Source organism: Chrysemys picta, chromosome 2 (genome assembly GCF_011386835.1).
Source record: "Chrysemys picta bellii isolate R12L10 chromosome 2, ASM1138683v2, whole genome shotgun sequence".
In the NCBI taxonomy this organism is placed as follows: Eukaryota; Metazoa; Chordata; order Testudines; family Emydidae; genus Chrysemys; species Chrysemys picta.
The window spans coordinates 63,785,823-63,813,393 of record NC_088792.1 but is presented as its reverse complement, the minus strand read 5'-3'; the positions used below and the strand labels follow the sequence as shown (position 1 = coordinate 63,813,393).

The window sequence follows — 27,571 nt, the reverse complement described above, 5'->3', positions numbered from 1 at the left end:
TGTCAGTGGGCTTTGGATCAGGCTTGTAAAAACATTGCTAAAAACTCTTAGTAAAGCTAGAGGCCTGGTGCATTTTCATTACCTCCTGAGGGTGCGCCCTCTCTTGATTTTTTTGCTAATTTTGGTTAAAATCTCCCCTGAAGATTGAATGTTTTGTCAGTTGGAAAGTTGCTGCTGCTTTTAAATAAATATGTAACTTGAAATGATCCATTTGCCTTATTCTGATGTTATGAATTATTCTGTCTTTTTTAACTTAGCATCTATTACCTGTTGATTTATTTGCTTGTATCTACGGTTTTTGGCGTCTTTTAATCCAAAGATATATCGTATTTTAATCTTTTTAAATTATTTTTTATAATTTCACTTACTGGATAGGAGAAGATTGCCTTTGTATTAACATTTTGTATCACATTAGACATATTAATGTATGTATAATTTTGCCTTTCCAAGATGGGTGAGGGAGTGTCTTCCTTGAGACATCTCAGATATTCCATCTTCTTATCTGTGGCATAGGCATGCTCTTTCACTCTCCTCTTCTAACCACAACAGTACAAAAAACATACAGAAATGTTGGGCTCTTTTTACTTTGAAATTCCTGCCACCTTGTGGCTAACTATAAGCAGCAGTTGAGATGCACTCTTACTTCTTACGGTACATAGTGATATAACATTTGCACCAACCCATAATTCAGTAATTCCATTTTGCTCCCCAGAATTTTTTAAGTGTTTCTGCCAATTAATGCAATCTAAACAAATTTCACTTGTGGAACATGGGACTAAGCCGTTTTCCTTTAAGAGGAAGTGTATCAGGGATCCAGAGATTGAGTTGCTGTTTAATTTTCTTTTCCTTTCAGAAGTTCCATGTTTTAGGAGTCTATCTTGCCTTGAAATTCTGTCTTAATGATTTTGTAGTAAAATTTATGAATGTTTTTAGCATCAAAAGAATAAAAGATATTAGAACCACATTGAAACTTTGTCATATGTCAGAACATGGCTTTGAACAAAATGTGAACAAAATGTGTCTGAAAATACCCCAGGGAAATGTGTAATCCATGCTTTGGATCTAGAAACTGACATGACTTCTTGAATGTTTCATGTCTTTTTGCTAACCTTAGAGGTAGGTGCAACAACTGGCAACTGTCTTGCTGCTACTGTACTCCTGTATATATTCCTTATTAAAATACAGTTTTTAAAGTTAATCACAAATAGACACAATGATAAGACAGCCAGTCACTGGTCCATTGGGAACAAACTTTGTTATACATGGGGAGAGGAAATCAAATAATTGAAAATAGCTCGTTTGAGGCAGATGAACTAGAGGCAAACGTAAACTTTGGAGGAGGGACTGAAGTGAATATTGGATGGAACTTTTGAATAACGAAGGGTTGTGTGGAATTTGTAGTACACTCTAGCATAGCTGTCAGTACTTGTATTGGATAGAAACCTAATGAACAGATGGATGAAGAGAATGTGTTGTGGATGTTAAAATGTGGATTCGCAGGTTACAAAGGGTGAATTATGGTTCCTGATAGAAAGTGTGGTTAGGCCTTTAACTATGGTTGGGTAGTTGGATATGAACTCTCATCTTTTAGAGACCACAAACAGGAGAGGTAGCCAGGTGCATGTGTGTGTATATATTTAAAAAGAAAAGCTCTGTGAGGCCTCTGTCATGAAAATTAACTGTTGAAAGGGTACACATGGCTTTTCTCTTTTATTGACTGATGTTAAGTTTCAGTTGGCTGGATTTCCAGGCACAGATGAAGTTTGCTACTTGAAACAGGTTCAAGTGGGAAGTAATGGCTATAAAATTAATGAGCTCTGATTTCACTAAGATAGTGGTCAGTCTGAATATGAATGAGAACTGGGCTTTATGAAGCTGCTTTTGACAATTGAACTCAACAGCTGATACTGGTTTCACATTTAGGATATGTTTAGGATTAATAAAGCTCTTAGATTGCAAACTGCTTTGAGCCAGAGACCATGTCTTCATGTGTATTTGTATAGTGCTTCCAACAGAGGTGCCTTGATCCTGATTGGGGCATCTAGGGGCTACTGCAATGCAACTAAATATAAAGCTAGCATTTAGTAGGGTTGGTTTACAAACGATGGCTGGTACTAACATATAAAGCTGACCACATCTCAGCTGCAGCACCATTTGCTTAAGCAATAGTTGAATTTTATGGTGTATTTCCTTGTTGAAGTGTGTATTAGCAGAAATATATAACAGCATGTGTGTTGGTAATGCTATAATACGAGACTGAGATGATATTGAACCTGTTTGCAGTTGTTTAGAATCTTTAAAAGCATTATTGTTTTGAAATAAAATGTCTCTTGGTTTTAGTTCAGAAATAAGCTTCTGAGGCTGCATTTTGTGTTATCAAAATGTGGGGGAAATTGCCAAGTTAGTTTTTTTTAGGTTGTGATCAGACAGCTCAGACATGTATGCCTTGGTGTTCTTTGTATTTAACGTTGGCCTGTAGTCAGTGCTGAAAAAGAGCTGCTAGAAGAAAACTGTTTCAAGAAAGACAATGTTTTGAACTTTGAAAATAGTAGACTGAGTAAATGCAGGACATCAAATTCTGGCTGGTACAAGAGTGGATAGTGCAGTGTCAGGGGACTCATTCCTCCTTTGCTGTGTGCTCCCTGCAGGCTGTTTTGGGTGGGCTGTTGCTGTTCATTCCTAGCGGTGGTGTCATTTGGAGTCCCACGGCATTCCATCTAGTCTCCTCTCTTGTGCCATGTTTATTTGGGGCCATTGGAACAGTTGATGAGGATGCATGAGTTGTCCCTCAGCTCTGTATCCAGCTCAGCCTTTTTAGCCAGTGCTGTCAAATGCTTAGCCAGTATCTGGGTGAGATGGGGGCGTGGATGAGTTAGCGGGTGGAGATGATACTTGCATTCTAAGGGAAGCAATCAGAAGACAGGATTCTATCTGCCCTTCTGATAGATGATTTGTCTGTTTCTGGTGTCTAATCCCCACTGGCTGTTACAGTGTAGTAGCAGTGACCAGAAATGAGGGGTGGTCCCCTTCCCTGCCTCCCTCCCCCCAAGTCTTCATCTGACTAGAAAATTCTGACTGTTCCTTTCAGATGCTGCAAGCCTAGCTAATGTGATTATTGTGTTTGCCATCTCAAGACAGGAGTCCTGTAACATATTCTACCTGGGGCTACACATCTTAAATCAATCCAGATACTGATACAGAATGCTGCAGCTCTCTTCAACAGCATATCTCAGTGGGAGCATATAAGCCCAGTGGTCTGTGACTTGCATTGTTGGCTTATTGATTTCAGGGTAGAGTTGAAGGGAATGATTTTGACCTACTGTATAAGTCCCTAAGTGGCTTGGGACCTGCCTATTGAGAGAGTACTTCTCCTTCTGCCATCTTGACAAACTCACAATCAACATAGGCACTGGAGCCCATTTGTGTAACAGAAGAGCCTGTTGATTGTGAGGTCCCAAGCCACTTAGGGACTTATACAGTAGGTCAAAATCATGCCCCTTGCGGTAAACTTCAGAACCCTACTCTTATCATTTCCCTCCTTGATCTAAAATAATGCACATTTGTTGACCGCCAAGGCATGCTACGGGACCCATCTCTTTACCCAGGCTTTTGCGAGGGAGGGTCATTTTATGGATGAATGTTTGGGGGTGAAGGGAGGGAAAGGGGTATTGTTTGGATCTGGTTTTATTGTGGTTGATTATTTTCTTTGGCTTGGGGATGAATACCTGCTAGCTCTATTTTTGAACTGACTATATTTTAATTTCTGGCTACAGTGCCTAGACCTTAAGGATATATGCCTTTTCAGATATAGTATAACCTGATAAGTATTATTAGCATCCGAAAGCTGCACTGAAGTATGTTTGTTTTATGAGACACGTGTATGCATCAGAGTACGCTGTTATGACACTGGACAGTATATAGCGCAAAGAAACCATACCTTTTTAATGACAGGTACACATCTGAAACATTTTGTGGTGTTGCATAAATTCTTGATCATGTATCAAATACTGTTGCAATACCTGCTGCAAGGGGGCAGAACTAAGGTTGCTATGGGAACCAAACCGTGAAAATCCTGAGTTTTGTGAAATTTCAGTCTGTTATATTTCTATTGTGGTTGTATGTTGTTTTTTAATGTTGAAAACTACTTATGAAAGAAATACCGGTATTTAAATGCAGAAGAATATAGTTATGCAAAAGAAATGCAGCCATCCAAGACATTCATGCAAATGTGTCCACTGGGAAAAATTTTTAGTATTGTAGACACAGATTGGGCTTGGGAGTGAAATACCTTGCCCACATAGTCTTTGGTGCCATCAGAACACCAGTGAATAACTGGTTAACCATAAGACGTGGAACCTTAAGGGGGAAGGTGTTGTGTTCAGCAGTTGAGAATATTGTTTAGCTTACCACAGCATGAGAGGGACAGAGCGACAGACACACTTGCCTTGGAAGCTGATGAGAAGACCATAACAAGACCTGCTGCTCTTGATTTGAAACCAAGAACTTATATGAAAACATGATATACCGAATATTTCTTTCATTCTAATGCAGGAAGCCATTTATTTCTGAGCGAGTTCACTGGTTTTATGTCTTACAGGTTATGAACAATGGCCATTGCCCTCTGCTTAACATACTGTTTTATCTCTGATAAAATACTTGTACTGTGAGCGTCCTGTCCAGTTGATCACCGCTTCCCACTCTTGCAGTTGACTGGCATAGAAATGTTTTTTTTTTTTTTTTTAACTTAGCAGACTGAATTAAACAAGATTTGGGGTGTCGTCTCCTGGTGTTAACCGGTTCAATGCTCTCTATTTAACACTTCTCTCTCAACTTCTCCCCTTTATCTCCACCAAGCCACTTTTATTTTTTTTTACATCAGTAGTAGATAGTTTGTAGGTCAGAGTTTGGCAGGCACAAGTGGTGCCTCCTGATACAAGTTGTTCACCAACCTTCCATTAAACAAGTCTTTTATGTTGACTATGCAGAGTCTCATGAGGTCTGAGCTAAGGATGACTAAGTAGCATTTGTCCTGTTTGATCACCTCATTTTTGCTCTATTGAGTTGGTGTTTTGAAATGGCACTGGTCTCACAGGTGCCAGAAGGAGAGGTTCTGAATGTGTGCAGTCTCACTATTGTCCACTCTGCAAATAGTGCTAGATATATGGGTCGCAAAGAACATGAAACATTTTCACCCATCAGATTTTTTTTTAATCCTTTGTCCTCTTCCATCTGCAGACATTATTATTTCCTATTTGCTTAGGCTGGAAGGCGGTTCTAGTGGGATTGAGATACCACTTATTTCCTTATGCCATGCTGATACCATTGAGATCAACAAAGGTGCTAGAGTCCCCTTGTTGTACATGAGTGGGAGCTTCTGAAGTGTAGTTTGCTTCCTCACTTTCTCCACTGAAGCCTGGGTTAGTTAACCTTCTGCTCACACTGCAAGGGCCATCTTTTCTCCCAAGGATTTGGGGAGGAGGTGGTTGAAGAATACAGAGATGTGATAGCTGTTGGGATTCGGTGTTTAAATTGTTGGGCAATTGGTTGGCTCTGAGAGGAGCAGCTTTATTACAGAAGGTGGGTTTAAAATGAACTTCAGTGGTCTATTAGGGCATCCAGAGCGTGGGATGGTCACTTACTGTAGTTTTAATTAGTAAAAATAAGTAAATCTAGTCCAGTAGTACACTTCTTCCCACTCTAGTCCCTACTCATCTTTTACATTTATTTAATCTCACCCCACCCCCCTTTCCAGTTCTCACTACTTTCTTTGTATTTAAGCGATGTACTGACTTAATGAAATCACAGCAATAAGTTCTGATCTATGTAGTAATTAAAAAAATCCTGCTTATGTTGCACTGAAAACACACAGGGCTGCACAGTCGTTGCTGTGTCATCTATGGTGTGTAGAAGTGATATATATGCAGATGAGATGCAGGCGGAAATATTTCCTTAAATGTATGTAAGAAAGCTATGCACTGGTTTGGTGTAGGGTTGCTCATAACAGTGCTAGGATTCTGCCATAAAGCTTTTTTCTTGAAGCAAAAGCAGCTTGAAGCATTTTGTTTGAGGGTTAGAAGATGACAGTACGTGAACTTGGCAAACAGATGTGGGAAGGAATAAGGTATGGGCGGGGGGAATCAGCAATGGGCCTACCACCACCTTTGTAAAATGACTTATTTTCCACTCAATCCCCTCGTCATCTTTTTATTAAGCCTTATTTACTGCACACTATTCAAACCCCAGAATTGCTAGTTTCCTCATTGACTTTTCTTTGGCAGTCCTCACTATATAGCATCCTGGTGCTTCACCAATATTAATTTATTTCCATAACGTCCTGTGAGGTCAGGGGTGTGTGGTATTCCTATTTTACAGATAGGGATCTGAGGCAGAGAGAGATCAAGGTTAAAAGTATCCACTAATTTTGGGCGCTCAATCTGAGACTCCTAGGGCCCTTTGCATCCAGGTCAAATGCTGCCTGCACCAGGAGGGAGGTCTTTAGGAGCACAGGAGAGAGTGTTTCCCTACTCTCAGTTCAGGGGCCTGGACCTGCCTGGCATGGTCTATAGCAGCCCAAAACTGGAACTGCAGTCCTGCTCAGCCCCAGACTGGAACATGCTCAGTGCAGATGGAATCTTTGAGGAATTTAGCTGCTAAAATTCAATGCCTGGTCTATGCTTAAAAATCAGATCAACCTAGCTACGTCTCTCAGGACTGTAAAAAATGTAATGCCCTGAGCATTGTAGTTAGGTTGTCCTAACACCTGGTGTAGATGCACCTCATCTGCAGAACAATTCTTCCGTCGATCTAGCATTGCCTCTCGGAGAGATGCATTAACTACATAGACCGAAAAACCCCTTCTGTCAGTGTAGGAAGCATCAGCGGTTCTCAACTTCATTGCACCACGACCCCCTTTTGACAACAAAATTATTACATGACCCCTGGTGGTGAGGGGGGCTGAACCTGAGCCCGGCTTCCCAGGATGAAGCCCTCAGGCATCAGATTCAGCCCAGGGTAGTGGGCCCTCAGGCTTTGGCTTCAGCCCCGGGCCTCAGCAAGACTAATGCTGGCCCTGGCGACCCCATTTAAATGGGGTCAGGACCCACTTTGGGGTCCTGATCCACCGTTTGAGAACCACTGAATCTACACAATTGCACTATGATGGCACAGTTGTAGTGTGCACATGCCCTGAGTATTTACTGCACATGTGTGAACTGCGGTTTTCTTGGTCTTACAACCCTGCTCTAAAGAATGAGGGCACTAGAGCTTTTCAAAGAAAAGGTTGCCAGAATTTGTAACATGGGCATAATTATGTATTTTTTCTCTAGTCTTGTTCTCAAACTGTTCTGGCTGAAGTCTTAATTTTTTTTTCCAGGATTATGTCTGCCTCAGGTGTAAAAATCAGCATGAGGCAGACATGAGCATAGAAATCTTCACCCCAAATGGATAAAGTTTGGCAAAGTTACAAACAACTGAAAACAGGGTCAATAATGGAAAGTGTCAGAAAACCTTAATAATAGGCAGCACTACCAGCCCCACCTATGACATAGCAATAAACCCTCCCCACAAATAAATAGCTTTGCTTGGAAAAAAGTTACAAAGTTAGTGAACATATATTTACAGCACTATGCACGGCACTCAGTTTTTTTCTAGATTCAGTATATCTCCGACCTAGTTCATCCACATTGCTGACTTTTTCTGCTGTAAACTGTAATGGCATTGAAATCCAAAAGAATCCTGCTCTCAGAAAGCTTTTCTATCCCAGGGCAATCCTGGGCTATTTAATAATACTAATTTTTAAAAAGATATTTCTTTTCCCTGGGAGTAACACCGTAATGGAAAGAGTATACTGGGGACACTTTCTACCTATGTGCTATCCCTGAAACTCATTTGACAGGCACCTTTGGTGGTTAAGGTTAGTGTGTTCCTCCCCTACTTTAATGGGAAAGGAACAATGCTGTCATGCTTGCCCCACAAAGTGGGTTTGTTTTTCAGTGTCCCAGGGTCTTTTCTACACTGGGAAAGAACATTGCATTGATAACACATTAACACGAAGCTAAACAGAGCACAGTACTTGGTGTAGACAAGGGATGTTTCTATACTACAAGCACTATAGCGGCACTGTGGCGTAAACACTTGATATAGCGACAGGAGGGGTTTTTCCATTGCTATAGCAAATACACCCTCTCAAGAGGCAATAGCTAGTTTGACTGAAGAATTCTTTCATCAGTCTAGCAGTGTATGTTCTGTGGCTTAGGTCACCTTAACTATGCTTCTCAGGGGTGTGAATTTTTCACACCTCTGAGTGATATAGCTAGGTTGATCTATGTTTCATGAGTAGACCAGGCTGAGGACTGTTTATTTTAAAAATGTCAGCCGGTTGTGGCTGACCCGAGATGGGTCTAATGTTTTGTATTATGGATAACTGGGAAATAAAATGGCGAACAAAATTCAACACTGATAAGTGCAAAGTAAGGGACATGGGAAAACATAATCCCAACTACACACATATAATGGTTTCTAAATTAGCTGTTCATAGAATCATAGAATATCAGGGTTGGAAGGGACCTCAGGAGGTCATCTAGTCCAACCCCCCCCTGCTCATAGCAGGACCAATTCCCAACTAAATCATCCCAGACAGGGCTTTGTCAAGCCTGACCTTAAAAACCTCTAAGGAAGGAGATTCCACCACCTCGCTAGGTAACCCATTCCAGTGCTTCACCACCCTTCTAGTGAAAAAGTTTTTCCTAATATCCAGCCTAAACCTCCCCGACTGCAACTTGAGACCATTACTCCTTGTTCTGTCATCTGGTACCACTGAGAACAGTTTAGATCCATCCTCTTTGGAACCCCCTTTCAGGTAGTTGAAAGCAGCTATCAAATCCCCCCCTCATTCTTCTCTTCTGCAGACTAAGCAATCCCAGTTCCCTCAGCCTCTCCTCATAACTCATGTGCTCCAGCCCCCTAATCATTTTTGTTGCTCTCCGCTGGACTCTTTCCAATTTTTCCACATCCTTCTTGTAGTGTGGGGCCCAAAATTGGACACAGTACTCCAGATGAGGCCTCACCAATGTTGAATAGAGGGGAACAATCATGTCCCTTGATCTGCTGGCAATGCCCCTACTTATACAGCCCAAAATGCCGTTCGCCTTCTTGGCAACAAGAGCACCTTGTTGACTCATATCCAGCTTCTCATCTGTAACCCCTAGGTCCTTTTCTGCAGAACTGCTTCCTAGCCATTCGGTCCCTAGTCTGTAACAGTGAATGGGATTCTTCCGTCCTAAGTGCAGGACTCTGCACTTGTCCTTGTTGAACCTCATCAGGTTTCTTTTAGCCCAATCCTCTAATTTGTCTAGGTCCCTCTGTATCTATCCCTACCCTCCAGCGTATCTACCACTCCTCCCAGTTTAGTGTCATCTGCAAACTTGCTGAGAGTGCAGTCCATGCCATCCTCCAGATCATTAATGAAGATACTGAACAAAACTGGCCCCAGGACCGACCCTTGGGGCACTCCATTTGAAACCGGCTGCCAACTAGACATGGAGCCATTGATCACTACCCATTGAACCCGACAATCTAGCCAGCTTTCTATCCACCTTATAGTCCATTCATCCAGCCCATACTTCTTTAATTTGCTGTCAAGAATACTGTGGGAGACAGTATTACAAGCTTTGCTAAAGTCAAGGAATAACACATCCACTGCTTTCCCCTCATTCACAGACCCAGTTATCTTCTCATAGAAGGCAATTTGGTTAGTCAGGCATGACTTGCCCTTGGTGAATCCATGCTGACTGTTCCTGATCACTTTCCTTTCCTCTAAGTGCTTCAGAATTGATTCCTTGAGGACCTGCTCCATGATTTTTTCCAGGTACTGAGGTGAGGCTGACTGGCCTGTAGTTCCCTGGATCCTCCTGTTACCACTCACAAAACAGATCTTGGGGTCACCGTGGGTAGCTCTCTGAGAACTTCAGTTCTCGAAAAGGGTTAACAGTCTGTTGGGAACTATTAGGAAAAGGGTAGAAAATACGTCTGAAAAATATCATAATGCCACTATATAAATCCATGGTGCACCCACACCTTAAGTACTGTGTCCAGTTCTGGTGGTGCTATCTCAAAAAGGATATAGTGGAACGAAAAGGTTCAGAGGAGCGCAAGAAAAATTATCCAGGGTATGGAATGGGCTCCTTACGGGGAGAGACTAAAAAGATTAGGGCTGTTCAGTTTAGAAAAGAGCTGACTAAGGGATGATAGGACAGAGATTTATAAAATCATGAATGGTGTAGAAAAAGTGCATAGAGAAGTGTTGTTTACCCTTCCCCACAATACAAAAACCAGGGGTCACCCGAAGAAATTAATACACAGCAGATTTAAAACAAACAAGTACTTTTTCATGCAGTGCACAATTAACCTATGGAACTGGTTGCCATGGGATGTTGAGATGGGCAGAAGTATAACTGGGTTAAAAAAATAATGGAGGACATGTTAATAGAGGATAAGTCCATCAATGATTATTAGCCAAGATGGTCAGGGATGCAACCCCATCCCCAGGGTGACCCTAAACTGTGACTGCCAGAAGCTGGGAGAGGAAGATGGGGTGAAGCCCTCCAACTGCCCTGTTCTGGACACTCCCTCTGACGCTCTGATACTGGCTACTGTCGTCAGACAGGATCTTGGGTTAGATGGACCATTGGTCTGACCCAGTATGGCTGTCCTTATGTTCTTTCTGTTAAACACACGTTTTAGAACAGTGTTACTTCCCAGAGTAGATGAGACTTGGTGAAGGGAGCTCCACTCCATGCTCTGCCTCTTGTATGAGGCAGAGTGAGGAATGCTGTTGTAATTGGTCTGTTCCTCCTTTTGCCCAAAAACAATGAGAATGAGGAGGAAAGTGTGAATTAGTGGAGCTTAGTGGGAGAGGCTCGGTATTAATTAGTGGGTCCCTCCAAGGGGGAAGGTGCACTTTAAAAAAAAAAAAAAAAAATCCAGCTAGTTATTTAAAAAAAAAAAAAAGGCCTTGTAGTACCTTAGAGACTAACAAATTTATTTGGGCATAAGCTTTCGTGCTCTAAAATGCACTTCATCAGATGTATGGAGTGAAAAATACAGTAAGCAGAATATATATTATAGCACATGAAAAGATGGCAGTTGCCTTACCAAGTGCAGGGAGGGGGATCAGTGCTAACAAGCCAGTTCAGTTAAGGTGGAAGTGGCCTATTCTCAACAGTTGACAAGAAGGGGTGAATATTAGTAGCTATTAGTATTTGAAACACCATTTAGCAACTAGTGCAAATGCATTTCAACACCTTTCGATTGTGTCAGATGGCTGTTTTGTAACCTATGCTCCCGACTAAGGGCATGGCTACACTTGCGAGTTAGAGCGCATTAAAGCAGCCCAGTAGGCTCTAACTCATGACTCATCCACACTGGCAAGGCACATAGAGCGCTCTGACTCTGCGGCTAGAGCACTCCTGGCACTCCCCCTTGGCGACTGGAATAACATTTGATGCGCCCCCACTGGAGCACTGTGGTGCCGGTGTGGACTTCCTGGTCCTGTACTGCGCTCTGATTGGCCTCCAGAAGTGTCCCACAATGCCTGTTCTAGCCACTCTGATAATCAGTTTTGAACTCTACTGCCCTGCCCTCAGGTGACCAACCGTCAGACCCGCCCTTTAAATTCTCTGGGAATTTTGAAAATCCCCTTCCTGTTGCTCAGCCAGGCGTGGAGTGCTCTCAGCGAATCTTTCTAGGTGACCATGCCTCCACGCGCCAGGTGATCCCCAGTATGGAGCAATGGCGAGGAGCTGGACCTCATCAGTGTTGGGGAGGGGGAGGAAGTTGTCCTGTCCAAGCTGTGCCCCAGCCGTAGGCATTACAATACCTTCGGGCAGATATCAAGGGACATGATGGAAAGGGGCCGTGACTGGGACGCACTGCAGTGCAGGGTTAAAGAGAAGGAGCTGCGGAATGCCTACCGCAAAGCCCGCAAGGCAAACGGCCACTCCGGTGCTGCCCCCGCGACCTACCGTTTTTACAAAGAGCTGTACGCGATACTTGTGGGTGACCCCACCTCCACTCAGAGTACCACCATGGACACTTCGGAGCTCAGTCCAACAAGGCAGGAGGAGGAAGAGCAAAGTGGGAGCGAGGATGCTGAAGAGAAGGAAGACACCCCAGCATCCCTAGATGCATGTAGCCAGGAGCTGTTCTCAAGCCAGGAGGGAAGGTAGCCAGTCGCGGCGGCCAGTGCTTGGGGAAGGACAGCCACCAGAGGAGGTTCCCGGTAAGCTGCTTTTATTTTGGGAAGGAAGTTATTCGGTGTGGGCTCTTGGGACAAGGAGGATTAGGGCTGCATGCATGCCTAGATGCGAAATAGGGCGTTAATGTGCTCTCTCATATCGCGGTAATCGGCCTCAGTGATCTCTTCAAAGGTCTCAGCCAGAACTTGGGCAATGCGCTTGCGCAGGTTTCATGGGAGAGCCACTGTGGTCCTTGTCCCAGTCAGGCTAACATGTCCGTGTCCCAGTCAGGCTAACATGCCACTGTGCCATGAGGGGCGAGGGGACCATTGCTGCACACAGGCAAGCTGCATATGGGCCAGGGCATTGTAGTAGAAGACCCACCCTTGCTTCCCAGGTCACCCTAAGCAGCGAGATATCTTCCAGGACGAACTCCTGTGGAAAATGTAGTGACAGTGTTCAGTATAGGGGCCCCCTGCAGCTCTTGGCTCTCCCCAAGGCACAGGAACCCAGAAGACAGTACAGCCATGAAAGAATCAGTCCCCCTTGACCCTGTGCTTACTCACCATTTTGAGACTCCCATGGGTTATGTGCACTCGCTTTGGGACGGGCAAATTATGCTATTGTGTAGACTGTGCTTGCCCTCCTTAAGTACGGACGAATCATTGCTCTGTCTGGTGTGAACAATGCTGCCTCTGTTAAGTGTTGCATTTTGCCTTTACAGATGCAGCCTTGAGATCTCAGCCGTCTGTGTTACCACCGGCCGAGAAGCTGCAAAGAATCAGGAAGAGGCCATGTAGAAGCAAAGGACATGCTGCATGAAGCCATGCAGCACCCCCTTAATGAAAATCAAAAAGTGCAGGAGTGGCGGGAGAGTGAAAGGAGGGTCCGCCAGCAGAATGTGGATTGCCGGCACCAAAGCACGAAGCGGCTGATAAGCATCATGGAGCGCCAAGCGGACTCGATCCAGGCGCTTGTAGTCATGCAGGCGGAGCACTACCGCGCCCCTCCCCCACAGCCCTTGTCTCAAAACTCTTTCCCTGGTGCCCCCCATGTTACCTCCAACCCACTTTTCCCAACATCCGGGTTCTTATCACCACCAGCTGCCTCCTACACCCGTAGCTTCACCACCCAGCCCTGAAAGCTATGACCCTTACCCACTGCACTCAACCCCCGTCACCATGCAATATAGCCATCCTGAAGTGCAGCACTCATTGCACAGCACTCCAGACAGGAAGGCTGAGTATGATAACAAGACATACGCAAATCTGTGATTGTACCATTCCTCACCCCACCCACTTGCCCTTTGTTTCCCAAGCAGTTGTGTTTTTTTTCAATACATGGATTTTTTTGCTGTGAAAACATTCTTCATTATTGCATAAAGTAAAAGATACCTTAGCCCAGGAAAGCAACAGGCACTGCAAGTCAGTGTATCATTATGTAGCAAACTCAGATTCCTACTCACATTGGAACCACTGCACTTCCCTCCCGTGCAGGGCACCAGACATTACTGGTGGCTTTCAGCCTCAAATTGCTTCCTCAAGGCATCCCTAATCCTTGCAGCCCTGCGCTGGGCCCTTCTAATAGCCAGGGCCGGCTCCAAGGTTTTTGCCGCCCCAAGCAGCCCCCCCCACCCAAAGCCATGATTGTGATTTGCGGCGACAATTCGGCGGGAGGTCCTTCGCTCCGAGTGGGAGTGAGGGACCCTCCGCCGAATAGCTAGATGCGCCGCCCCTCTCCAGACTGGCCGCTCCAAGCACCTGCTTGCCAAGCTGGTGCCTGGAGCCGGCCCTGCTAATAGCCCTGCTCTCTGGCTGTTCAGATTCAGCCTCCGGGTGTTGAACCTCCAAGTTCCATGCCTGAGTGAATCTTTCACCCTTCCCTTCCAAATATTATGGAGGGTACAGCACACGGGTATAACCATGGGGATGCTGTTATCGGCCAGGTCCAGCTTCCCATACAGAGAGCGCCAGTAGCCCTTTAAACAGCCAAAAGCACACTTCACAGTCATTCTGCACCCACTCAGCCTGTTGTTGATCCGCTCCTTGCTGCTGTCAAGGCTCCCTGTGTAGGGTTTCATGAGCCATGGCATTAAAGGGTAAGTGAGGTCTCCAAGGATCACAATGGGCATTTTGACTTCCCCTATGATGATCTTCTGGTCTGGGGAAAAAAGTCCCGGCTTGCAGCTTCCTGAACAGGCCTGTGTTCCGAAAGATGTGTGCGTCATGCACCTTTCCGGGCCAGCCTGTGTTAATGTCAATGAAATGCCCACTGTGATCCATAAGCGCCTGGAGAACCATAGAGAAATAGCCCTTCCGATTAACATACTCAGAGGCTAGGTGGGCTGGTGCCAGAATTGGAATATGCGTCCCATCTGTTGCCCCTCCGCAGTTAGGGAAACCCATTTGTGCAAAACCAGCCACAATGTCATGCATATTACCCAGAGTCACAGTTCTTCTGAGCAGGATGCAATTAACGGCCCTGCAAACTTGCATCAATACAATTCCAACGGTCGACTTCCCCACTCCAAACAGGTTAGCAACCGATCGGTAGCTGTGTGGAGTTGCCAGCTTCCAGATTGCAATAACCACCTGCTTCTCCACGGGCAGGGCAGCTCTCAATCTCGTGTCCTTGCGCCGTAAGGTGGGGACGAGCTCATCACACAGTCCCATGAAAGTGGCTTTTCTCGTCCGAAAGTTCTGCAGCCACTGCTTGTGATCCCAGGCTTGCATGACGATGTGATCCCACCACTCAGTGTTTGTTTCCCGAGCCCAAAAGTGCCGTTCCACGCTGGTGAGCATGTCCGTGAATGCCACAAGCAATCTCGTGTCGTATGCGTTACTTGAGTTGATATCGTCTGAGTCTTCACTGTCACTTTGGATCTTAAGGAATAACTTGACTGCCAAATGTGATGTGCTGGCAAGACTCGTCAGCATATTCCTCAGCAGTTCGGGCTCCATTCTCGCAGACCGAAAGGGAAGACAGCGCACGTAGTACAAAAAGCGTTGAAAGATGGCACCAATTGTGGACAGAAGCAGAGGGATTGTTGGGATGCGAACCGATGCATCACGGGGCATTGGGACAGGACCCAGAATGCCCCACACCTTCCCACAAGCCACAGCACCATGCTCTGTGGGTTAGCTGCCCACAATGCACCACTCCCAATGCTGCTGCAAGTGCTGCAAATGTGGCCACGCCAGTGCGCTTGCAGCTGTCAGTGTGGACAGACTGCTGCGCTTTCCCTACTGTGCTCTACGAAGGCTGGTTTAACTCAAAATGCTCTACATTTGCAAGTGTAGCCATGCCCCAAGTGAATTTCTTGGCTAATTCTCTCACAAGGTTACAACATAATTGGCTGATATTATTGTACAGTGTTAAACTCTGTCTAAAATAGGTGCTGAGTGGTATTTCAAATCCTGTTAGCTAGCTGTGTTTTAAAAAAACACTTTTTGTCTTCGGCTACGTCTACACTAGAAACTTCAAAGTGCTGCGACTGGAGCACTCCCGTCATGTGTGTGTGTGTGGTCATGTGTGAGTGCTGGGAGAGAGGTCTCCCAGCGCTCCTGGTAATCCACCTCCACGAGGGGAGTGCTTGGAGCTTGTCCACACTAGCACTTTAAAGTGTTCAAACTTGCTGCGCTCAGGGGGGGTTAGAGCACTATAAAATGTAAGTGTAGACAAGCCCTTAGGGTTAGTCTACAATGCAAAGGCTTTGCTAATATAGCTCTGTTAGTATACCTAATACTGGCAAAGCCTCAAGCATAGACTTGGCTTGTACCAGCAGACAGAGTTAATTTGCCATTATAGTTAAACCACCTGCCTGATATAAGATATACCAGCAAAAGGAGACATGGCTAATGTCATTCTGGGAGGTGTTGTCAGTGTAGGCTGTGCATACGCTAGGGGGCTGTGCTGACATAGCCGTGTGGGATTAGGCTCCAGAGTGTAGACATACCCTCAAACTTTGCAAGAGCATATTTGTAAGCTTGTGCATAGTGCTTTCTCTGTGTAATTGTATATCATGGATCTTGGGTTGTATAAGGCCTGATCTACATTTAAAAATGCAGTCGACATAAGTGTGGCACCCAGGAGTGTGAAAAATCCACACCTCTGAGCACTGTAGCTATGCTAGCCTGTGTAGACACAACTAGGTTGATGGAAGAATGCTTCTGTTGACATAAGTACTGTTGCTCAGGGCGGTGGAGTTCCTACAGTGATGGAAAAACTCCTAGTGCACTGTAGTCTGTCTCTACACTCTGGGGTTTACAGTGGCATAGCTACGGTGCCATAACTGTGCTGCTGTAGTGTAGACAAGGCCTAAGTGTGTAACTTTTAATGTAGGTGTCAGTCTCTAGTTTCATTCATGCAGTTTACAATGAGCAGAAGCCCATAACTGAATGATTTTTCATTTCATAAGGTCCCATGTGTAATTCTCATATTTTTCCCCTTTGCAACTGTACAGAGCAATAGAAAAACTAAACGGATTCCAGCTTGAAAACTATTCCTTGAAAGTTGCATATATCCCAGATGAAATGGCAGCACAACCACCCGCACAACAGCATCCACAGGGGAGACGTGGATTTGGACAGAGGGGTCCTCCGAGGCAAGGGTCACCTGGTGCAGCCACAAGGCAGAAACCGCAGTCGGATGTTCCACTGAGAATGCTGGTTCCCACGCAGTTTGTAGGAGCCATTATTGGGAAAGAAGGAGCAACTATCAGAAATATCACAAAGCAGACACAGTCCAAGTAGGTTATTCTACAGAATTGTGTTGTGGGCTTTAATTTTTCTTTTGTCTGCCTTTGTCTTTCTCCGTACACACCCAACAAAAGCCTATGTTCTTTACCTTCCTTCTCCCCCATATGGAGTGGTAAATATATTTGTGGACTAGCCAAAAGTTCGGTCTGTCTGGCACATTTCCCCCGCGCGCCCCCCCCCCCCCCCTTAAAAACTTGCTCTATCAATCTCCTCTTGTCTGATGTGTAAACTTAAATGTTCCTCTGGGATTGATTGCCACTTTCCATGTCTTCCGAGATATTTTTGGGAAAAGCTTGTTTTTACAAATAGAACACAGTACACCGTACTGTTGGGACAAGCATATGAAACTAGTTTGTCAAGTATGTATCATGTCTTGTCTCCTCTTTCTGCAATGCTTGGGCCAGATCTACACTAGAAACTTTTGTTGGTATAATATTGTCAGCTAGGATTTTTTTTACGACAGTTACACTGGAACAGAATCTTAGTGTAGATGCAGTTACACCAGCAATGAAGTCCTTCTGTCAGTACAGCATGTTTCATTCGGGGAAATGGCATAAGCAGCAGCGGTACTAGAAGGATATTTTTGGTATAACTATACCATTATAACTATACTGGCAAAACCTTTTGAAGTGTAGACTAGCTAAGTGACTTCTCCGTTACATTTCTACTGCCTTGGAGGTGTCATTTTGGAGATTTGGTGTTTGTATTTTATGTTGAGACAGCTCCTGCAGGGTGTTGCCTTGCCAAGTAAGGTGGCAATTAGGGTCACTCTAAAAACATGCAATGCTTCATAATTGGCTTATGTGGTAAAAGGGCAAACTAAAAGAATTGTGTGTAACAGACAAATTAGCAAGCTGTGTTTAGTGGCCACCTTCTGTCCTTGGTGTGTTTTTCTTCAGAACTTTCACTTTGACAGATTTAATTTCATTCAAAGCTGTGAGAAACCAGCAGTACTAATAGAATGGTCTCCAATTACAGAGGTGTTTTGCTTCTCAGCGTTCTAATGGTAAAGTTCTGTGTATAGAACGCACCTTTGTTAAAGAGTAGCTATCTGGTTACTGGAAGGGCTATAAGACAATGATTCTGGAACTAGGGTCCATGGACCATTGGTGGTTTGCAGAGCACACTCTGGTGGTCTGTGGAACCAAGTCTTCAAGTAGTAATGCATCCGCTAGCTATAGCCCTTTCCAGAGTGCTCTCAAGGCTGTTTTGTTTAACTAGTGTGGGTGGGCGGGTGGGTTGGTTTTGGGTTTTCATGTCCGCCTCCCTTGTTCCTCTCCCCTGGGGTTTCTTGGCGTATGTCTACACTACCACTTATGTCGGTATAACTTATGTTGCTCGGGTGTGAAGATGCCACCCCCCTGAGTGACATAAGTTACACTGACCTAAGCATTGGTGTGGATAGCACTATGCTGGCGGGAGAGCTTCTCCTGCTGACATAGCTACTGCTGCTTGTTGGGGGTAAATTAATTAAGTCGATGGGAGAGTGGTTCTCTAGAGAGCTTACAGTGCTGCAACTGCATCAGGGGGAGTATGTTGTTATGTTAACCTGGAGGGATGGATTTTCTTGGGGTTGGGGAGGCAGATGGGCTGCAGATATGTATCATGTCAATGACTTAATAGGGGGAGGTGTAGTTTCAAAAATGAGTGTTATTTCACATCAGACCTCCGAATTTCGTATTTAACCAGACTTTAATGGATAAATGCATACAGTAGCCTAAAAATCTTGTTACTGGTTTTAATTAAGTGGATTTAAAATACTGAAGGTGGACTAAAAAGATTGTTTAATGGAGAGTGCTCTACGCATCAGGAAACTAATTGTCGGGGGAGCCCTAGGACTTCCAATTCTCAGACCAGCAAAGGCTTGGGAAGTATTGTCTAGGGAATGTTAAAGATTAAGGCTATGATTTTGGCGCAGAGGTCACAGTGTTCATGGTAATCATGTATTATAATAAAGCAGTAGCAGCTCCTGTGGGCCTGGTTTCCCACTCTGGGCATTGTGTCCTGGCCCATGTGGTCGCAGTGCCATTCAGGTTTGGCACATGCATCCCTCCATAGATGGAGATGGAAGGGTGGATGTGACAACCCTGCGTGGTGCTGTGACCTAGTGCACAGAATTGCGACACTCATGGCTGGGTCTACCTCCCTGCTTTGTGGAACAGAAGCCACTGCTATGGGGCGAATGTGGGGTGGGCTTGCTCTCCAAGATGGGTTCACTCTCTAACACATTCATGCATGTGCTCATGCTGAGACCTTTTTTGTGACTTGGGTTTTTCCCCTGAACCTCTGCTGTCTTTTAAAAAAAAAAAAAATCTAAAAATTTGCATGACACAATTGTAAACTTACTCATGATCTCTGAAAAGGGCAGAAGAGAACAGAAGTACTGTCACTGGCTGTAAGCAGATATGACTTCAGAGGATGCTTTCTGCCTTTTTTGTCACTTTGGGAAGGCATACACAAGAGAAATGTCACCTTCCTCATCTTCTGCCTGACAATTAGTTTGTGGACTTTGCACAAAATGCTGCACTATGAACCAAAATGAAATGTCCATATCCAGAAAGGGTTGACAAATTGGAGGGAGTTTAGAGAAAAGCAATACAAATGATTTAGGGGTTTGGAGGTATTGACTCGTGGTTAGACTTCAGAAAATTGTAGCTTCTCACCAAGGTGAGAGCAGTGAGTAGCCTGCAGATATTTGAAAGATGCAAACACTCAGGGCCCTATTGTGTCTCTGCAGGCCATGAGTAATTCTTAACTTTACTGGAGTTACCCTTTGTGGTGCAGGATGGGGCCCTGGTAGTGGGGGGAGAGGATGTTTAGGATGATACAAAGGTATAACTAGAAGAAATGGGATGACACTAAGAAGAGAAACATTTAGAGTTGAAAACCAGGGCAATATTCCTGATGTGAACATTAGTAGGATATAAAATAGTCTTTTAACAGAAGTGCTGGAAAATTCCATCACTGGGGACATTACAAAGTAGGCTAGACAAAACACTCATTGCACTGTTGGGAAGAATTATTCATTTGTGGAGGATGGACTGGGTGACCTCACAGCTGTTCCCTTTCTAATTTTGTGATAGGAAAGCCAGGTGGAATGCAACACATGCTTAATAACTTGAGAGAGTAATTTTTCTATTTTATATAAAAATCTCACCAAAATATGTGTTGGGTAGAATCTGGTGGGGAAGGGAAAATCCACTTTCTAATGTGTAGAGCTTCATCCAGCAAACCAGAATTTGTATCTTTTAAAAAGGAAAATATTTAACGGAGTGTTGAGTTTTATGTGGTGTTAATAACTATATTTATATGTTTCACCAAATGAAACCTTGGTTTTGGTATTTTTAAAAAATCCATATTAACTCAAAATAAAGTGTATCTATAATCTCAATTATCAATCCAGAATAGAATAAATGCTTACAGCTAATGTTTTTTCTTTCCTCAAGAATTGATATTCATCGTAAAGAAAATGCAGGTGCTGCTGAGAAACCAATTACTATCCACTCTACTCCTGAAGGCTGCTCGACAGCTTGTAAAATTATTATGGAGATCATGCAAAAGGAAGCTCAAGATACCAAATTGTAAGTAAAGGGTTTAAAGAATGTAAAATTCCAAATCTTTTCCCAGTCCCATTAAAGAAGTACTCTTAGCTTTATCTGTCAACAGGTGAAGGTGAAGCTTCTCCGAGGTGTCCGGTAACAGCATTTAACTTTTGGCTTCAAGAACTTAATTTTATTTTCAGTGCCACCCTCTTTGCTCAGTTAAAAAAACCACACTTCCAGACATTGGTTGTTTGGGCGAGGGTGGGAGGGAGGGGGGTTTGGTCGGGCAACCTGCAGTGAAATTCAAACTTTCACAAGCAATTAATAGTTTTTAATGTGGGCAGATTTTGTATGAGCTTTCACAAAAGGCTCTGTGGCGGCACATCAGTCCGTACCAACAATATGCTTGCTATTTCAGTCTGTGACTTCTATTGAGTAGCTGAACTACAATTAATTTTATATGGTGTTTTATAACGTGCGCTATTTGGTCCAATTTTGCCTCCAGCTAAACTGGTATATGGGAATGGGGGTACCATTATAGCTGAGAGCAGAATTGGCCAGTGACATAAGTCAAAATTTGTGTTTTGGTCTCCAGAAGGGAAAAATTAATATAGTAAGATACTAACCCACTGCCTTGGTTGAGCTCCATTTCAGAAGTAGATATTATGATGTTTGTGGCTACTAGGTGTGTCATCTTTATTTTAAAAAAAACTTGGTTAATTTGGCTGCAAAGTATTTTTAAATAGTGGACACTACTGAGACAACAGCCCCGGTCTTTTAATGGAGAGAACAGTGAAAAGTACTTAGTTTTAAAAGCTTAGACCTGGTCTAGGCTACACAGTTAAGTCAACATAAGGCAGCTTATGTCAACCTAACTATGTCAGTGTACCACTGCAGCTGTGCTCCCACCGATGTAAGTGCTCTACTGCACCGACATAATAACTCCACCTGCACAAGAGGCGTAGGGCTTATGTCAGTATAGTTAGGGCAGCGCAGTGTCTGTGTAGACACTCTGTTACTTACATCAGCTGTTGGCCCGGGCTCTCAGCCCCTCACACTTCCCCTCTTCAGTCGGTGGAAATGCTCCTGGTGAAGATGCACACCACTGACAGAAAGAGGGTAGTATGGACATCAGCCACTGCAGTAATTACATAGGGCTGTAGTGTAGACCTGCCCTCATTTTTAATCTCTGTTAGTAAATATTTACCTGTATAAGTTATTGCAGCAAACAGTTAAGATTTTTCATTCAAGTGATATTACATTTAAAACCTTGCCTCTTTCAACTGCTTTTTAATAGTTGGCCATTTGTCTGAATTCTGTAACTTCTATTACAGTACAGAAGAAATTCCTTTGAAGATATTAGCACATAACAATTTTGTTGGCCGTCTTATTGGCAAAGAAGGAAGAAACCTAAAGAAAATTGAACAGGACACAGATACTAAAATCACAATATCTCCGTAAGTTTTCAATGGCCTAAACCTTGAAGTGCTGTGCTCAGAAATAGTTCCTTGGGTTTTGTAAACATTTTGTCCATTATGTAAAGGCTGGGATACCAACCATTCAGACCCCCATCCATGCTGGGACTTAAACTGTTATTTTAGCTGAATTTAAACACTTCTTGACTTGTCTAAAAATAGTTTAGGTAAGGGCTGGTCTAAAAATAGTATTCTAGCTAGTTTAATCCATGTTTATAAAATGTTGTCTTGAAACTGTTATATGCTGGACAAGCAAGCATGTTTTATAACTGGACTAGTTTTGAAGCATGTATAGAATGAGTTGAAATAACATGGTTTAATCTCCTATATCGGCTGGGCTTTGGAACAAGGGAAAGGAGAAAAGCAACTGAATAAATAGGAAGAGAACAGTAGTATTTTAGGTAGTAATTTTCTGTCTGGGTCAGGTCCCTTTCTGCTTCAGCCTCTAACAGCTAAACTGCAGTAGGGTAATCAATCTATTGTTCATTTAGACAAATGTCTAGGCAAAGAGCTCTTGCTTTCTGCTATTAGCTGTCCTCACCCATGGGTGGAAGTGACTGCTGCAATGAGCTGAAACATCTGAATACTGCTCTGTCATGGAGCTACATGTGGACGAGAGGAGTGTGGACTTCTCCTCCTGAATAAGTTTGGGGAAGTGAGAGCAATAAAGGAGTGAACACACCAAAGGAGGAGGGACAAGAGGAAAGTGAGTTAGGAAACTGGATGGAGGAAGGGGAAACAAGAAGTGTAATACAAAAGGGAGAAAAATAAAGGGAAAGAGGAAAGTAAATAAGAATTTCTATAAAGAAGGAGAATTGGAAAACAGTCTTGGAGATTAAAGAAAGAACCTGATAGGTTTTTTTTTAGCATGGGCAAAATGTTTGAGAGAAGGGAAAATTACCAGAAGGCAGAACAAAAAGATGCTTGTGACTGTTATAGAGTCCTTCTGGAGACTCTTGGGACAGAATGGGAGCGAAAACCATTTTGCCCCAGATTGAGATGAGGGAAGTTGCTGTGGGGTCAAGGAGGCAGAGGACCCTGTCTGACAGAACAGAGATGGGACTCCCCAGGGACTGGTGAGCTAGTGAGGGACATTGCATTTATGATGTCTTATTGTTTTATATAATACTGTACTCTCCTGTGCTTTATCTGTTAAGTAAAGAGCATAAAGATGTTAGACTGGACTATGTCTGACTACTTCACGACTGCTGCTGCTTGTCCCTTAGAGAGTTAAACTGTAAACCAGGAGGTTCACACCTTTTGGGTGGAGTTCTAGGTGAGGGGTGTCTTTAAGTACCAGAGAGTCTGAAGGGTCAGTGCGATGCCCAGGGGCTGGACAGCGGGTTCCAACACTCAGGTGGGGGTGCCAGATAAAAGGTCTGTGCCCAGAGAGTGAGCCTAGGCACCTTTAGATTGAGGCAGTGGCTGGACTTCATTCAGACTCCAGAGGCTTGAAACACCCTTGGGATCCAAAGCACATGGGTTTGGATTCCCCTGACAGCAGTCCTAGTGGGTGGCCAGGAAGGGATAATTCTTCTTCTAGTAGAGTCCCTATGAGCGCTCCATGTCCGGATGTGTGTGCACCTGTGCGCGCTTCATCTGAAATTTTTGTCAGCAGTGTATGCGCCTGCACCCCAGACACCCCTGTGCCTGAAAAAAGGGTTTATAGGGAGGGGCTGACCTGTCAGCACTCCAGTGCCTTTTCAACTGCCTGTGGCTTGAGACTGAGTATTGCAGTGTTGAGCCTCTCTGCTTGCTACGCTTTGCTTTCTTTATACCTTTTCTTTTAGTTTTTAGTTATTTTTTTCTGTTATTAGCAAAAGTTTTGTCCTTTGAGGGAGTTTCTCCCCTTCCCTGCTCCTTGTTTGCCCTTTGGGCCTCTAAGTTTTCTTCCCGGGCCACATCCATGGCCTTGAGGTGCAGGTTTATACCCAAAACTCTGGACTTCATACCCTGCTAGACCTGTCGCAGGTCCTTTCTCCTCAGCAACAGACATTCAAGCTGCCTTCGCTGCTTGGGAGAAACCCACATTCCCTGTAAATGTAATGCTTCGGATTTAAAAACAGATCTAAAAAATGGAGGGAGGACAGACTTGAACTCCTACTTATGGGGGGCTCCCTGAGACCCACAGGAACTGAGTTACCCCTGTACATCTGTTGCACCGACCACCTCTGGTTCAGCAGTCCCTGAGGACTCCCCATCCCTTCCAAGAAGAAAAGACCGCATTCTCCAGCCTGAGAAAAAAGAAGGGCAAAATTGCATCCTTGATCTGGGTCTCGGGTATCTCGTGTCCCAGTGTGGGCATTGCAGAGGCTCCCAGTCCCTCTGATACTGCATCCATGGTACCAACTGAGGAGGCTCTGTTGTATACTGAGAAAGCATCTAGAGTGGGACCAACATCCCAGTACCTGACTCAATGCCTCCAAAAGCCAGAACCAAGGTAGTCTTTATCTGTACTGTCTTCCATAGCCTAAGGTGAAAAGCATACCATGCTTATTTCAGTGCAGTCTCCAGTAACACCGGATATTTTTACTCCTGAGTAACCATATCCAGCGTCCCCAATATCATCCAGGCTTCTATTTCATGGGAACCTCTGAATCCTCAAAGAACCCAAATCACTATCATTTAGATATACTGAGAGATACTCCTCCCCAGTACCAACTCATCTCATGGAGACTACTCACCTTCCGTCCATTTCTTCAATGGTGACTCACCCTCTGGTATTGACGCTGTCCCCATGCAGACTTTTTGATGGTACTGAGGGATACTTCGAGCTGGTACCATTACAAAATTCACCACACCACCTCACCAATCTCCCTGTCTAACCTCGGTAACAATGGAAGCACATATCTCTTCTCGGAGCTTGGTACTGACCCAACAACCAGTACCTACACCACTGGCCCACTTTATGGATACAGATGCGTCTGTCATGGTTCCTCCAACTTCCAACCTCCCTTCCTAAAGGTCCACACTGCAGAAGGAGCTCATAGCAGGAAGAACGCCTGGTTACCCTGGCAAGGACTAACTTGGGGTTCTGCCCCATTCCCTTATGCTTCATCACAGTTGGCTTACTGGAATCTGTGGACTCCTTATGGAGACCATTTCTACAGGGTGCCATCCCAAAAGACCTCACATCAGAGACATCAACTGATGCCCTAGGTCCTGCCACCCAGATACCTCTGGCAGAGCAGGAAGCAGTGGAAGAGGAAGAAGCATCCCCTTCCCACAAATCCTCCTTATCAGATGAATCTGTTGTGCCTCCCTGCCACCTTACCCTGACGACTTCCAGGCTTTTCAAGAACTCATAAAAAGTGAGGCAAATCCTGTTACAAATCCCGTTAATGGTGGATTTCCTGAATCTCCTCTCTTTGGATGGATATCCTTCATTCACCTCCTCAGGGCAAGAATTGCCTTGCCCATCAATGAAGATTTGTTTACCCGAGCATGCACGTATGGCAAACTCCAGCCACTATCCCAGCCACATATAAACGAGCTGACAAAAAGTATTACATCCCTCCTAGAGCCTCAGAGTACTTATTTTTTTTTTTTTTTCTCTCATCCACCTCCCAACTCTTTGGGGTGGAGGTTGCCAACCAATGGAACAGGCAACTCCAGTTCCATTCAACACTATCTGATAAGCAGCTGAAATGATTGGACCTTCTCGACAGAACTACTCCTTGGCCTAGTTGCAGTTCAGAGTGGCCAATTATCAAGCACCAATAGCAAAGTGTGACTTCAGTCTAGTCAAAGTTTTCATCTTTATTGAACACCTGCCTCAGAAGCAGAGAGAACAATTTCAGGCCCTCATTACAGAGGGACAGACAGTTGCCAAGGCATCTTTCCAGGCCTTGCTAGATGCCGCTGACACAGCTGCATGTTTTGTGGCTATGGCTAGTCATGTGCTGAGCTTCCTAGCTGCAGTCTTCCGGCCTCCCCCAGGAGATACAAAATATGGTCAAGCACCTTCTTTTCAAAAGCCTCAAGTTGGTTAGTGATGCCATGGATGGGTCCCTCCATTCACTCAAAGCCTTCCTGGTGACACTATGATCTTTGAGCATCTATAAATCTGTGATGAAAAGAAAATAGAGCAGGACAATTCAGTGACCTCGCATACTTCACTACCAGCCCACAAGACTGGCTGAACTCCATGATGAAGCCCAGATTCCCTAAGAAACAGCCCTCTCCCAGCCAGTAATGTCTTCAAAATGCCTGTTTTGACCCATTGGTCAAGGATCACAAACTACCTCTCATTTTGGATCCTAGGTTACATTTGTTCCCTTCCTACGCTTATGGGGGAATCATCTCTTCCATTTCCTACGTTCCTGGGAGTTCATTACCTCATACAGATGGATCCTGGAAGTGATTTCTACAGGCTATTCCATCAGTTCAACTCCTTACCACCTCCTCTCTCTCATCCCTCTTCAGGGAACTTGCTCACGAAGATCTCTTATGAAAGGTACAATTCCTTTTAGCTGGGCACGATCAAATCTGTCCCATGGGACATCATTGGGAAAGGGTTCTATTCTTAGTATTTCCTTGTCCTGAAGACAAACAGTGAGTAGAGACCAATTCTGGATCTCAGGACCTTAAACACATTCATCCGCTCCCAGTGGTTCAGAAAGGTGACCCTAGCAACAATAATTTCCCCTCTGGATCCAGGAGGTTGGCTTGTTTCCCTTGACCTTCAGGATGCTTATTTTCATGTCATTCATCTCTTGCACAAATGATTTCTACGTTTTATGGTGGGCAGGGACCAGTACCCGTGTCACATCCTGCCCTTCGGCCTCTGCACCACCTCAAGGGTCTTCACCAAAGTTCTCTCAATTGCAGCAGCTCGTCTTTCCTTACCTGGATGATTGGTTCCTGAAAAGAGAAGCAGCATCCATTGCGTCAGTTTGATAAAACCCAATAAACTCATAAATCTCCCAGTCTTCACAAGAAAAGAACCTTAAAGAAAAACTTACTTGTTCTTTTCTTGACAAATTGGTAGTCTAATCCATTACAATGGCATAAAACTTTGAAGCCTTTATCTTTTGCACAATTTGTCTTAGCACCATCGTTGCGATTATTTCGTTAACCTCATGTGACAGCCACTTGTATTTTGTGCAACTAAGCCACTGTCTCAGTTCCTCTGAATCTGTACTGCGTAGCAACAGGAGCTGCATCAAATTCGAATCACTCTCATTATGTCCACGTAATGCTATTCCTTGCTGAGCTAGGTACTGAACACCGTTAAAAATTTTGTGCAGTGCATTCCTAGCTGATTGTGATTCTTTTCTGTAACTGGCCGACATTAGTGCAGAAACATTTACCTGCGATTGCAGAGCAGCATACTTCATTACCACTTCCTTGTGACAGGAGGATTTTTTGTGTGATGTAAAACTACACAACATGTCTCCAATCTTGAAATCTGGACGAAATAAAAGTTGGTTTGGCCTTCGTAGAAAATATTAAGATCTTCTTTTCAGAACAGTTTTTGGAGACTGAGCAAAAACCTCTGTCTAATTCGCTGTTGTACTCCAACCACGTAAACCTTGATAGCCAAGATTGCTGAAAACTCCTTT

The 27,571-nt window shown here is 44.2% G+C and overlaps 1 protein-coding gene across 4 annotated transcripts in view; it reads left to right on the top strand.

The window, feature by feature from the left end:
• Nucleotides 1–27,571, top strand: part of IGF2BP3 (insulin like growth factor 2 mRNA binding protein 3) — a 183,032-nt gene that overhangs the window by 102,553 nt on the left and 52,908 nt on the right. For all 4 annotated transcript variants that reach the window (XM_024106730.3, XM_008170031.4, XM_005290853.5 and 1 more), the window contains 3 exons: nt 16,696–16,980; nt 20,437–20,571; nt 21,867–21,989. In XM_024106730.3, coding sequence (XP_023962498.1) covers nt 16,696–16,980; nt 20,437–20,571; nt 21,867–21,989 — 543 coding nt within the window. The remainder of the gene's footprint in view (nt 1–16,695; nt 16,981–20,436; nt 20,572–21,866; nt 21,990–27,571) is intronic.